This window comes from Chlorocebus sabaeus, chromosome 26 (assembly GCF_047675955.1).
Source record: "Chlorocebus sabaeus isolate Y175 chromosome 26, mChlSab1.0.hap1, whole genome shotgun sequence".
NCBI lineage: Eukaryota > Metazoa > Chordata > Mammalia > Primates > Cercopithecidae > Chlorocebus > Chlorocebus sabaeus.
In genome coordinates, this window is record NC_132929.1 from 6,582,626 (window position 1) to 6,595,000 (window position 12,375).

Below are 12,375 nucleotides of genomic sequence, written 5' to 3' on the forward strand. Positions count from 1 at the left end.
CCACTCATCACCATGACAACCACATCTCACAGTAAACAGCCAGGGTGACTTCCCAAAGAGGCAGGAGGGTGGGCTTGTGATGCTCCTCCTTGGGAGAGCCCATCTGGTGCTCTAATTTCCATCTCAGGGCTGGCGGGGTTGGGGGGCTGGCAGCATCTGAAATTCACACAGTTGGAGGCCCACATGGATTTGGGGCTCCAGACATTCTAGATAAAGATGCTATTTAAATCCTGTCATGCCCTCCCCAAAGTACAGCAGACAGTCACCCCTCAAAACAAGATGCCAGTCAGGGCCACCTCAACTCCCCACAGCCAACAGGGGACACGGGGTCCCATCCCTCGCTGAGTAACTGTAGTGGAGCCTGAAACCCACATCAGCCATCCACTCGGAGAAGGCGGTGGCACAGCATGAGAATCAGCATGTGTCCCCGGAGTTCTGAGGACAGAAAATGAACGTGTGGTGTGGGACAGACTCTTCACAGCACACGCGACCCAGGGACAACTGTTCAGGGCAGAGACAAATGCTTGTAATAAAAATACACTAATGCCAATAAATCTTTCTAATAAACACCTTGGCTCCAGTTGGTGAAACTAAAGCTTAGATTTTTAAAAGTGTCAATTCTGATTTTGTCTGCTTGGTGAAACTGAAAATACAGCAATATAACCACATTGCTTTGGATGAAACAACATCACACCAGTGCACACCCACTCCGCTCAGGCCATCTGCAACAAAGCCAGAATGCTTCCAAGCACTCTCTGGAATGACAGGCATGTCAGAAGCTGAGGTCAGGGACAGAGGGCATCAGCGGAAAGCCAGGCTAGCCACAGCCATCCCCAGCGGCCTGTGAAAATTCTCCCCAAACATGACCCTGTGACAGAGAAGTCCTGGGCGGATGAATGACTCCATTAGATGACAGTGTTCTCTGGGAATCACTTCATGATTCCTGTTTTCAAAAGAGGCCATCATCCCTACTCATCTGATATTTCAACAGGGACTTCTTCCCCCCCCAGCTCAGGAGGGGCAGCCGAGACCCGCTACAGCACCAGAGCTCCAAGCAGGACCGGTGACAGCGTGACCCCCTGGTCGGATGGAAGGTCTCACTCGGCGGCGGCACGGACGTCCTCTTTCAGAAGCCCTTGGATCTGTCCTGACATCTGCGTGGCTCAGAAAACATTACCGTATTGTTCTTTTCCTTCCACTCCTCTTTACAATTCAGGTCACTCCTGTGATGTTTATCTTGAGGAGAACGGAAGCTTCGATAGAGTATTTATTCTTATAATAGTTACTCCCCTGGGGGAGATCATATCTTTTCAAAGCAGATCTGTGGCTTAAAAGTATCACCACAAGACACATTGGGAAAACCAGCCAGTCAGTCTGTACTTAAACATCTCTAGGCAGGCCTGTGAATGGCAGGAGGAAGGGGAGTCCCTCCTGCAACCCAGTATCCAGACATTTCATGGAACATATTTATACTAAAAAATAATTCACTATCTACCTGAAATACAACTTATTTTTTCAATTGCTTATTATGGTAAAATACACATACAATAAAATATACTATCTTAACCATTTTTGAGTGTCCAGTTCAGTGTTATTAAATTCATAATGTTGTACAACCCCGAAAAACCAAAATTCTATACACATCTAAATTCAAATGTAACTGGGCACCCTATACTGTTACTTGCTGAGTCCATCAGCTCGAGGGGGCAGACAGGCTGACCGCACACTCTGGCCTGGCTTTATGCCCCGTGCTTGGTCTGCTGAAATCTCTCCTCCATCACTGACCACTGGGGCGAGCTGCACACGTCCTCCACTTCATTGTTCACGGTCTCTTCACAGAGCCCTGTAAAGGGCAGGCAGTGGATGGCTGTGTCCAGTGCAGCATTTCAGAGCAGAATCCTATTTGTCTAAATTTGTCACTGCATTTTGAGGCTTTGTCAAGTACCGTCCAAAGGTGGGCCCACATGGCCAGGCCTGAACAGGTGCCTGTTGTATGTCCCGTACGGCACAGGGCAGCTCTTGCTGAGGACAGGACGACGCATACAACAAACACCCTGACCTGGGACAGCTCACCTTCCAATGTGGAGACAGAACCCAGTGATCCTGCCAGCCTCAGACCCTCCACAGGATGAGCCAGGGTATAAACAGACACACACGTGAACAAAAGCAGGCCCTGGGACATCAGGCCAGAGGAGCTGAAGCAGTGAGACCAGAGACCAAACCATCAAGGTCTCAGTCAGCACTTAAACCATTAAGCAACAGGCCTGCTTAATTTTTTTCCTTTGAAGGTAATCAGAACCCTCATGCATTGCTGGTGAAAATGTAACATGTTCTGTCACTGTGGAAAATATCTGCGGTTCCTAAAAACGGTAAACACTGAATGACCACATGACCCAGGAATTCTACTCCTAGAAATACACCCAAAAGAGCTGAAAGCGAATGTCTATACACAAGCTTGTACATCTATGCTCACAGTGGCACTGTTCACATTAATCATATGGCAGAAACAACTCAAATGTCCATCAATGGATGAGTGGATGAATAAAATGTAAAATAGCCATTCAGCGGAATATCACTCAGCCACAAAAATGAACATACAACAACAGGGATGAACCCTGAAAACATGATGCTGGTGAAATAAGCCGGACACTAAAGGGCACATATTGTCTGATCCCATCTCTATGGATTATCCAGAATAGGCAAATCCAAATGAGAGAAAACAGATGTTTCATTGTGGGGGCTGGGGGGAGAGGGAAGAATGGGAGTGACTGCTTAGTAAGTACAGCGTCTCCTCTGGGGGCAGTGAAAATGTTCTGGGACTAAACAGCAGAGGTGGCTGCACAACATTGTACTAAATGCCACCGAACTGTGCACTTTAAACGGTAAACTCTGTGTTCCGTGTGTGTTACTACAGTTTAAAAATAATGGGAGAAGCAAGAGCAAGGAGAGTCCTCTAAGGGTCTCAAACATATACCCTATGAGAGCCCCTTCACCCAAGCTCTACGGAGGTCACCCGCCAGCTTGTACTGAGCTAACCCTCCAGTGACTGACACCCAGGCAAGGTGGGAGATGGTCCAGGGGAGGGGGTGAGTCATCCAGGTAGCAGAGGCAGCTGTCCATCCACCACTGACACCCCCTTCTCCTGGTCACTGGCCTCCCATACCAGGTGCCGTGCTGGGTCCGTCTGTGGGGAAGGTGGGAGCTCCGCCCATCCTTCCCCCACAAGAGGGCTGTGATCCCCCTGGGACTCCACTGCAGTGGACCCTGTGCTGACGGAGCTGAGCAGACAGTGCCCCTTTCTGCAGGGCTGAGATTGGCCCGGGGAGAGTCACCCCCCAGTGCTGCAGAACTAGGGAGAATTCCACTGGGTTTTATTCAATTCTCAAATGAGAAAATCTTCATCAACCCTTTCTAATACCATTGCTTTGGTGCCAGCATGACTGCTTCTGCCACTGGTTCTACACGTTTGCTGCAAACATCTGCAATTTTTCCATCCTGCTAACTTAAAAGCAAGAAGCCCTGTGTGCATAGTTTAATTACAGCAACCCACTGGGGCTAAAAATCAATCACGTGGCTTTATCAGAGGCTCAAGCCTGCAGTTCTCCCAGGAGGCTTGACCTGTGACCTCCCCTGTGGCCTCCACACTTGGCCTCGAGGCCTGCATACGTTCTGAGAAAACTAGCTTGACATCTGAAAAATGAATGTAACGACGGTGCCCAAGCCAAAAGGAAATTAAATGACCAATAGTAAGTCGATATTAGACTTTGGTTTCCAGAGGGCATTTTCTACAGTATTTAACTTCCACTAATTTATGTAGGCCACATCTCTGTTCTCCTAATATGAGGAGTCCACAGTTCCAGTCAATAAGATTAGTCCTAATAAGAAAAAAACTTAGTCTCAATGGAACTGCCTAAGGCTGCAGACATTAAAACAAAGTCCTACAACTCATAATGTGAAAAACAAGTTTCATCAGATGATGTAGAAAGAAGACACCAATGATCCAGTTAACTTCACTAAATCTACCTGTCTACTTTCATGAATATACACAGAATATCTGGGATATTTAAACTTGTGGAAAAGGCAAGAGGATAGCAGAAATAGCTATTATTTAATGATGGATTTAATGATATATGTTTATTTTAATGACACAAGGCATGACCACCACCACTTTACCATAAGCCATAGCCTGTAGGATCCATGTTCCTTCCATGCCTGCCAAGGTGGGGTCACGACCCACACAAGACCTAGGAGAGAAGGGGAGGCTCCCCACCTCCCACTCAGGATGTGGCTGTATTATTTACTCAGGGCTCATTTTGGCCTCGAATGTCCTCCTGAAACCTCCCAGGGATGTGCCGACCCACTGCCCCTTGACCACACATGCCAGGTCCACAGGCCCACAGGCCTGAATGGGTGTAATCACAGCTCATCCCCACTGTGGCTACATCCAAACAGTTCTGATTGGCCCAAAATGTTTTTGCTTCTTTGTGGGTGATAGAGTTTGGATATTTGTCCCACCCAAATCTCATACTGAAATGCAATCCCCAATGCTGGAAGTGGGGCCTGGTAGGAGGTGTGTGGATCGTGGGGCAAATCTTTCATGCAAGTGGGCCATCCCCTTGGTAGTAAGTGAGGTTTTGCTTTGAGTGCACAAGAGATCTGGTCGTTTAAAAGTGTGTGGCACTTCCCCCTCCAACCCCTACTCTCTCTCTCTCACTCGCATTCTCACCATGTGAAGTGCTGGGTCCTGCTTTGTCTTCCTCCATGACTGAAAGCTTCCAGAGGGCTCCCCAGAAGCAGATGTTAGTATTTTGCTTCCTGTATAGCCTGCAGAACTGTGAGCCAATTAAACCTCTTTTCTTATAAATTACCCAGCCTCAGGTATTTCTTTAAAGCAGTGCAAGAACAGCCTAACGCGGTGTGATAATGGCTACATGGGTTCAGACTGGCTCAACTTGGTTTTAGAGGATCCAAATTGGCTCAAACCAGTTATTCATCGAAAAACCTCTTCCTCTCTTTATTTCTTTTACTGTGGTATGTATACATAAAATACAATTTACCATCTTAATCATTTTTAAGTGTACAATTCAGTGGCATTAACTACACTGACACTGTTGAGCGACCACCACCACCGGATCACCTCCAGAATGTTTCCATCTTCACAACTGAACCTCTGCACCCATTAAACACCAGCTCCCCACTCCCTGCTCTCTCCAGCTCTGACCACCGCCATTCTACTTCCTGTTTCTGTGACTGTGACTACTGTGGGTGTCTCAGAGAAGTGGAATCACACAGTACTTGTCCTTTTGTGACTGGCTCATTGCACTTAGCAGGATGTCTTCAAGGTTTGTCCATACTGTAGCCTGTGTCACCATTTTCTTCCTTTTTCAGGGTGAATAACATTCTACTGCATGTGAAATCCTTTTCTTTTGTACTTTATTGCTATGCTTGTGGCTTAGAAGAGCAAATACAAGGCCACAATGAAGCAAGAGGAGCCCTGACCCACCATTGCTTTGCCTGTGGAGTGGGTTTTGAGGGCTGGGGAATGGCCGGATGACCTCCCTCTCCTGAAGATGAATGCAAGTATTTCTAAAAGTGGGGCCCAATGAATGAATGAATGAATGAACGAACATGCTATCTTTCACGTAACTGGGGCCCAATGAATGAATCAGAGGGGGCAGTCTACAGAGGCAAAATCATAGGCCACCTGCAAGCACATGGGCTGAAGGACAGGGGCTGACGAGACAAGAGGGTGAAGGAGTGATGCCGCCACACACGGCAACAGCCTCCACCCTGACGTCACACCCAAGCAGCTCTTGGGGAGCAGCATCTCCCCACCTGAAGTCCACCTCGGGCTCCCTGCACAGCCTGGCTGCACCTACAGCAGACCAGGCGGGCCACCCGTGGGGCAGGCTCAGAAGTGAGTCAGCACCCAGTGTCTCTTAAAAGGACCAGGACCAGATGGAGGCCTGGAGCACAGGTAGCCGTTGACTCTGGAGGAGCGGAACAGCTTCTGTGAGCCTAGCCCAAACATCCTTCAGCTCCAACAGTTTGGGCCTTGGCTCGGTCTCAGCTGGAGGGAGATCAACTTCTCTTCTGTGAAGGTTGACTGGGCAATTGGGGGTAGACATGGGTGTGGCAGGTCCTGGAGGCCTCTGTCAGCCCAGGGGCTCCATTCCGTTCCACATCTCCTTTCTGCACATGTCTGAGTTGTGCGTAGTTTTCCTGAGCTGCCCGTGGTATTATCTGACATAGGATTAGGAGTTACTCCTGGTCAGCCTCCTATTACCATAGTCCCAAGTCTTTCCATAGTCACTGACTAGCATTGGTTGTGATCTGAATGCTTTGGGGTAAAACTCCCACGTCTGCCATCGCCACGCTGTGACATCTTGGGCAAGCATACCACGGGTGACGTTATGTATCTCAGCACGTTCAGCCACGGGTGGCATTATGCATCTCAGCACGCTCAGCCATGCGATCTTTCCTCCTAAGCAGATATTTCTATCACTTCTTGCACTGAGCCCTGCACTTCCTAAGGAATGTCACGGACTAACCGATTTCACCAGCTGAGTGTCTCTCAAGCCTCTGGTGCAAGACAGGCATGACGCCAGGTGCCTCAGAGGCCCAAGAACGGGAGGCATGGGGCCTCGAGAAGCAGATGCACGCAGACAGTCTGGGTCCCGTCCCCAACGCTCTCACTCCCCACAGTCTGCCCTAGACACCCCAGTGGCAGATGAGTGTAATTCAAGTTAATATCTCACATAAACACACACACACACACACACACACTATGAGCACCTCAGCCTGCTGGCACCTCCTCAGGCCCTCCGTGCAAGTCCCTACAGACACTCTCCATCTACCCCTCCCATGCCTCTGCCTTCCCAATCCATCAGAGCTGCTCAGGCCAATCCATCAGAGCTGCTTAGGCTCAGGGGACCCCGCCAACAGGCGGCCACCACCAATGGGTGCTTTCTTCCCCGGCAGGATCTCTCCTAACTGCCCTGCTACATCTGGCCTTCCTAACGTCCCTCCCTTCAGCTCCCCAGTTCTCTTCTGGCTCCCCTCCATGCCCCCAGTGGAACCTTCTGTCCCTTTCTCATCACTATCCCCCAACCCATGTCCTTTGCCTTCCCCTTGTCCTGTGTCAGGGCTCAAAGCCATATCACAATTCCAGCTCCCTCCATGCCGAGGACACCACACACCTTGCATGTTCTACCATCCTTGTTCATCCCTACCTTGCCGGCTGAATTCCCAAAGCCCCCCTCAAAGTCCCAGAGCCTCTCCACCTGTCCCTAACTCTGCAGCCTGTCCCGGAAGCCTGCCTGGAACTGTCTCGAGCCTAGCCACACCTGGATGGAGGCAGGGAGAGTCTCACATGTCCGTCTTCCTCTAGAATAAGTTTCAAACGCAGGATAATGCCACTTTCACCTTTGCAGCCCCAGTGCCTACCACACGGCAGGTGCCAATCTGCATGGACCATGCGGGAGGCATGCAGGGGGGGCCAGCCCCCCACATCAGGAGCGGCCCAGCAGGGGGAGCTGGCTTTGAAGAGTGTGAATTTGGGGTAGAAACTGGAAAAAAGGTGCCCAAGGTTAAGAGAGGCTTGGCTATCATTTGGAGTCGGTGAGAGAAGGGTGGTCTCAGGCCTAGCTTGTCTGCCGGGAAGAAGAGGTGTGTGGGCTTCTCAGCTGACTTCCTATTTGATATTGGGTGTGAGAAACTCAGGGTAGCCCTGGGGGCTGTGCAGCTGTTGCCCCATTCCCGAAATCAGTGACTCTGGAGTAGAAAGAGGCGTGCGAGAACTCCCCCAGCACGACACAAGCCACACTCAGGAGGGCCCTGCAGGGGGGACAGCGTGGGGGCACCTTGGGAGGCCTTAACCTGACCTCGCACTGACCAACAGCTCCAGTGCGGCCCTGGCCAGTCCTGGTCTTCCTCTCGTCCTGTCTCACAAGCGGGGCTCACCACCTCCTTTGTGTCACTCCCTAGGACAGGTCCACTAGTGGCTCCACCCCTGCCCAGCAGGGCCTGTACCCAAACTGGGTGGTGGCCCCCAGACCCGATGAGCTTCCCATGGACTGAAAACTCATCATCATCATCATCTGTGCAAGCACTCCATGCCCTGCACCATCCATGCGGACACTGCCCCAGACCAACTCCCCTCCCCACAGCCCCAGGAGACGGGGGGCTGCTGGCACAGGTGGCCCATCCAGAATGTTCCTGGGCCCCGAGCTGCTGCAGCCGGGTGGGAGGCTGGCTTCCGGACAGTGGCTCCGGCATTCCTAACCACTGCACTCTGCTCTCTCCCTGAGGACTGGGGTGTGTTGAAGGGGGAGGTACTTTTTACATCACCATTAGTAGGAGAGCTTTACGTGCTCTGCCCCAACAGTGTTTTAGAAGATTGTTTTAGAAACTCCAGCTTCACCTAGATTTTAAAAGTACCCTAAGCAATCCCAGATTCCTGATAAACTGCTCCCTGATAATAACAGCCACCCATGGTGACACGTCATCAAAAGGCTTCATACAAATCCAAGAAGGCAGCTGTGCTCACTCAGCAAACGGGCCCTGAGACATCGAGTTCAGAAGCTCACGCGGAACCGGCCAGGGTTGAAGCGTCAATGCACCCTGTGGGATTTTATTTTTCAAGGCAATCCTGGGAATCAGTAGCAGGAGGTGCGGTGTCCACCCTGTCACAGTGCTGGGAGCAGAGGTGCGTGGGAAGCAGTTCAGTACAGATGACAGGGGACACAGGAACATCCCAAGAACCCTCCTGTGCAGCCTCCCTGTGTGCCTGACGCCATGGGTGGGTAAAGCAAGGGGCACTGTAGAATCTGGGGCATGGCTGCAGAAAGGAGGGAGCCAACTGTACTCCACTGAGGCCTAGGAGGCTGGAGAGTACCCTCCCCTGCCCAGGCGGGCCATGCCCCAATGCCCCCCATAAGCTCCTCCCCTCAGCACCACCTACAGGCTCTTATAGGCTCTTTCCCAAGTCCCATCCTACTGTGGGCCAGGTATAGACAGACCCCAGGCCCCTCCCTCCTGGGCGCAGTGCAAACCCCAAAGCCCCTCTGTGTAGGACCACCCCATCTGCACACCTGCTGCCCCACTGCATGCTGATGGAGGCGGGGGGCCGGAGTACCACTCCTGTCTCAGTCCTCTTCTGTAAAGCAGAGACTGACACTCACTTCATATGCTGCCTAGCAGGGCATGTGTGTGAGGCTCCGGCTCAGAACACACATGGTGCCACTGCCTCCCTGGGGGACACACCCAGTTATCTGCGCTTTTAGCACCTTCTCTCCCTTGGCACCAGACTCCTATCACACTCGCAGAAGGTTCTTCAAAAAGCAAGGCTCTACTGAATGCCAAGTCACGGCCACAGCATCTCTACAATGAGCAATGATGCACAATTCCGCGTTTGATGCGACCTCGGGGTCTTCTATCACGCTTCACTTTAACTGTTGTATTAAGTTGACGTATTGATTTTTCTTCTTTTTTCTGTTGTCAGAAGGCTCTTTCTAGAAAGCACCAGCTGAGCCAGGGATAAACAGAAATCACGAAAACCCCAAATAATCAAAACGCCTATTTGGTTTGCCATTCCAAGGGGTGGAACTATTCTACACTAGTTAATTAAATCAAACACCTCAACTCAATAGCCATGGAGGTCCTGGACAAGGAATGCCTGCAGCTCCAGAAATCTCCAAGGTCCCAAGGAGTAAGTCTCTACAGGGAGAATTTCAGGCAGGGATGACCTTTTCAGAGTATCTCCTGATAGATGTCACAAGGTAACAGGTGTGATGGGGGCTCCAAAACAATCCGTCCAGCCCTTGCCAAACCCGTATGTTCCACTGGCCACCCAGAGACATCCAGAGAACATGCCATCCAGGGCCACCCCACGGACCCACAGAACTAGGATCTTTGGTGCTGGACAAACAGGCTCTTACGGTGCCCCCCAGGAGTGTGGGTGAGTCGCCCCAGGAAAAGCCATGATCAACAAACTACCCTCTTCAAGGGAAGGTGCCAAGGATGTGCCAGGTCCACACGCTCATTCCTGAAGCTGTGAGACTGAGCCAGGCACCGGTGCCCAGCTGGGCTCCTCCCTCCACTCACGCTTCACCGCCTGATAGTAGAGGGCCACATGGGTAGGTGTAGAAATACTAATTCCATCAGGTCACTCAATACGAGCCTGGCTGGACCCAACTCATGTATTCCTTAATCACTGCATGTTTAAAAAAAAAAAATCAATACTTTATGTCAACAAAGTTAAAAAACATTAAGAAACATGTCACAATGAACAATCTTTACTTGACTTGTTTGATCTGTGGCCTAAGCTCTGGTGAACTCAGGACGTGTTAGCACTGAGACAGGGACATTTTACAGACTGGAGGCTTCTATATCTATTGGTCACCTCACTGACACCATATCCCACTCACTGAGAACAACAGGGCATGCCAAGCCTCTCAACAGCAAGGACACAGACAACAGAGGAGAAGAGACCATCACTCTCCAGGAGGAACACTGCACAGCTCCCCCACGCTGACTCACTCTCCAGCGGGCAGGTTCGAATGCGGACTGCACAGAACTGGACGCTTTCTCTTCTCAGGTTCTTCAAGGGCTGTGTTAAGCAGTGTTTAGAGGCATGCGTTTTGGCATAACACATTCTATTCACAGGGGAGCTACTTCACTGTGCCATCTGCAGCACGGGACAAACCGAGCTCCATCTCTCTGGGTTGCTCTAGGATTTACTGAGATCATATTCCTAACACCCCTAACATGGTGCCGGCAATCACCACCAACACCACTGCCACCTCCACCAGCACCCAGGGACTTTACACAAGCCACAAAATAAGAAATGTTAAATCTGCAGAAGCCAAGGGTCCTGATAATAACACAGTGACAACCTTTCCATTGTCACCATTTGGGGTTGCTGAATCATCCTGGAACTGAAGCACACACGGAGAGGTCTTGGGAGTTCATGGGTCCTGGTCCTCTACTCCCCAGGGTGTAAAGCTTGGGTCTGTATTCTCCCATAGGCCCTGCCTGGAGGGAAAAGGGCTTGCTGATCCACTGTGTTTGGGAAGCACTGGCCAGACTGGCTGGTGTCTCTGCTACAGCGAACGAGGGACTTTATGCTGCTCGTGTGTGAGAAATCAGCAAACCTCCAAGAAGGGAAAAGCTTTGCAGCAAAGTTTCCCAAAGTCATTTGCCAACCAAATACAGCCAATTCTCATTCATAGAGTTATGTTCTGTAAAACTGCCCTGAGCAGTTGAGTTGATGAATACCGAATACATTGCTCCTAGGGGCAATACAGGGTTAGGTTCCTGTGAGCCTCGGGACACATTTTTGTCAATGAATCAACACAGAACCTTGTTTTATGTGTGTTTCTGTTTATAGACACCTTGTTTAATACAGATTTCTTACAAACAATTAATTATATGCAGTATTTCTTTATCACAAAACACTAGCTGAGAAGAGTTTAACACTTCCCTGACCCGAGATCACAAGACAGTAAAGTTCCTGGGTTTTCTGCCTGTCCACTGTGCTTTTTTAAATCGGGCATTGTCCCATGAATCTGCAAATTTAGCCATTCCTCCATCTTTTCCTTAACTTCATCATACACTACAGAAGTTACTTTAGCACCTCCCAGAGTGGCAGCATAGATGAGTCAGCACTGTCACTCAGCCCTGAAGGAAGCTTCTCTAGCACATGAAAGGCACATGGCAGCCATTCTGTGCTGAGGATCACTAGACTTCAGCACCACATTTGAGGGCCATTTTATCACTCACACACACACACACACACACACACACACACACACACATCAACAAAAATGCAAAGAACTCTAAACAGATTGTGAAAAGAACAGCTGTTTACAGTATGAGAGCTGAAACAAGAAGGCAAAGCCTTGTTCAACCTCAGCTGGGAACATGAGAGTTGGGTGACTCAAATTCTTCCCTTCTCTGTACCTCCGCTAATGACCGGGAAAGTGCCATGAGTATTGATTTCAGGGTTACAAATCAATTTTAACAAGTTAACAAAGTTGCAAATAAGAAATCCATGAATATTAAGGATCAAGTGGTACTTTGTTTACAGAATACCTCTAAGAACCTGTTTTGGGAAATCCTGACCTAGGTTTGCCTCTTTGATTTGAAAACTCTCTACAATGGAATTCTACAATGCCATATAGCAAAAGACTTTTTTGCCTGTATTTTCCAAATTTTCCTCAGTAAACTTGCAGTTTGGGGCGGGGCTCCCCAGTAACGCCAGGGCTGCTGGGTTAGGATTAGAAAGCTTTGAAAGAATCTTTTTTTATTTTACTAAAATAATTCATGTGTAGATCTCTGTTCCCCATCCTATCTTCCTACAATTTTAGAAATTCT

At 49.7% G+C, this 12,375-nt stretch overlaps 1 protein-coding gene across 9 annotated transcripts in view; it reads right to left on the bottom strand.

Annotated features, from left to right (window-relative positions):
* APBA2 (amyloid beta precursor protein binding family A member 2) overlaps nucleotides 1-12,375 on the bottom strand; it is a 121,079-nt gene that overhangs the window by 47,552 nt on the left and 61,152 nt on the right. The window contains exon 1 of one of the 9 annotated variants that reach the window (XM_038009776.2): nucleotides 709-1,285. The exons of 7 other annotated variants lie outside the window; for them this stretch is intronic. In XM_038009776.2, coding sequence (XP_037865704.1) covers nucleotides 709-771 — 63 coding nt within the window. In that variant the 5' untranslated portion in view covers nucleotides 772-1,285. Of the gene's footprint in view, nucleotides 1-708; nucleotides 1,286-12,375 lie in introns of those variants that run through there. One more of the 9 variants, XM_038009777.2, reaches the window with a different exon arrangement.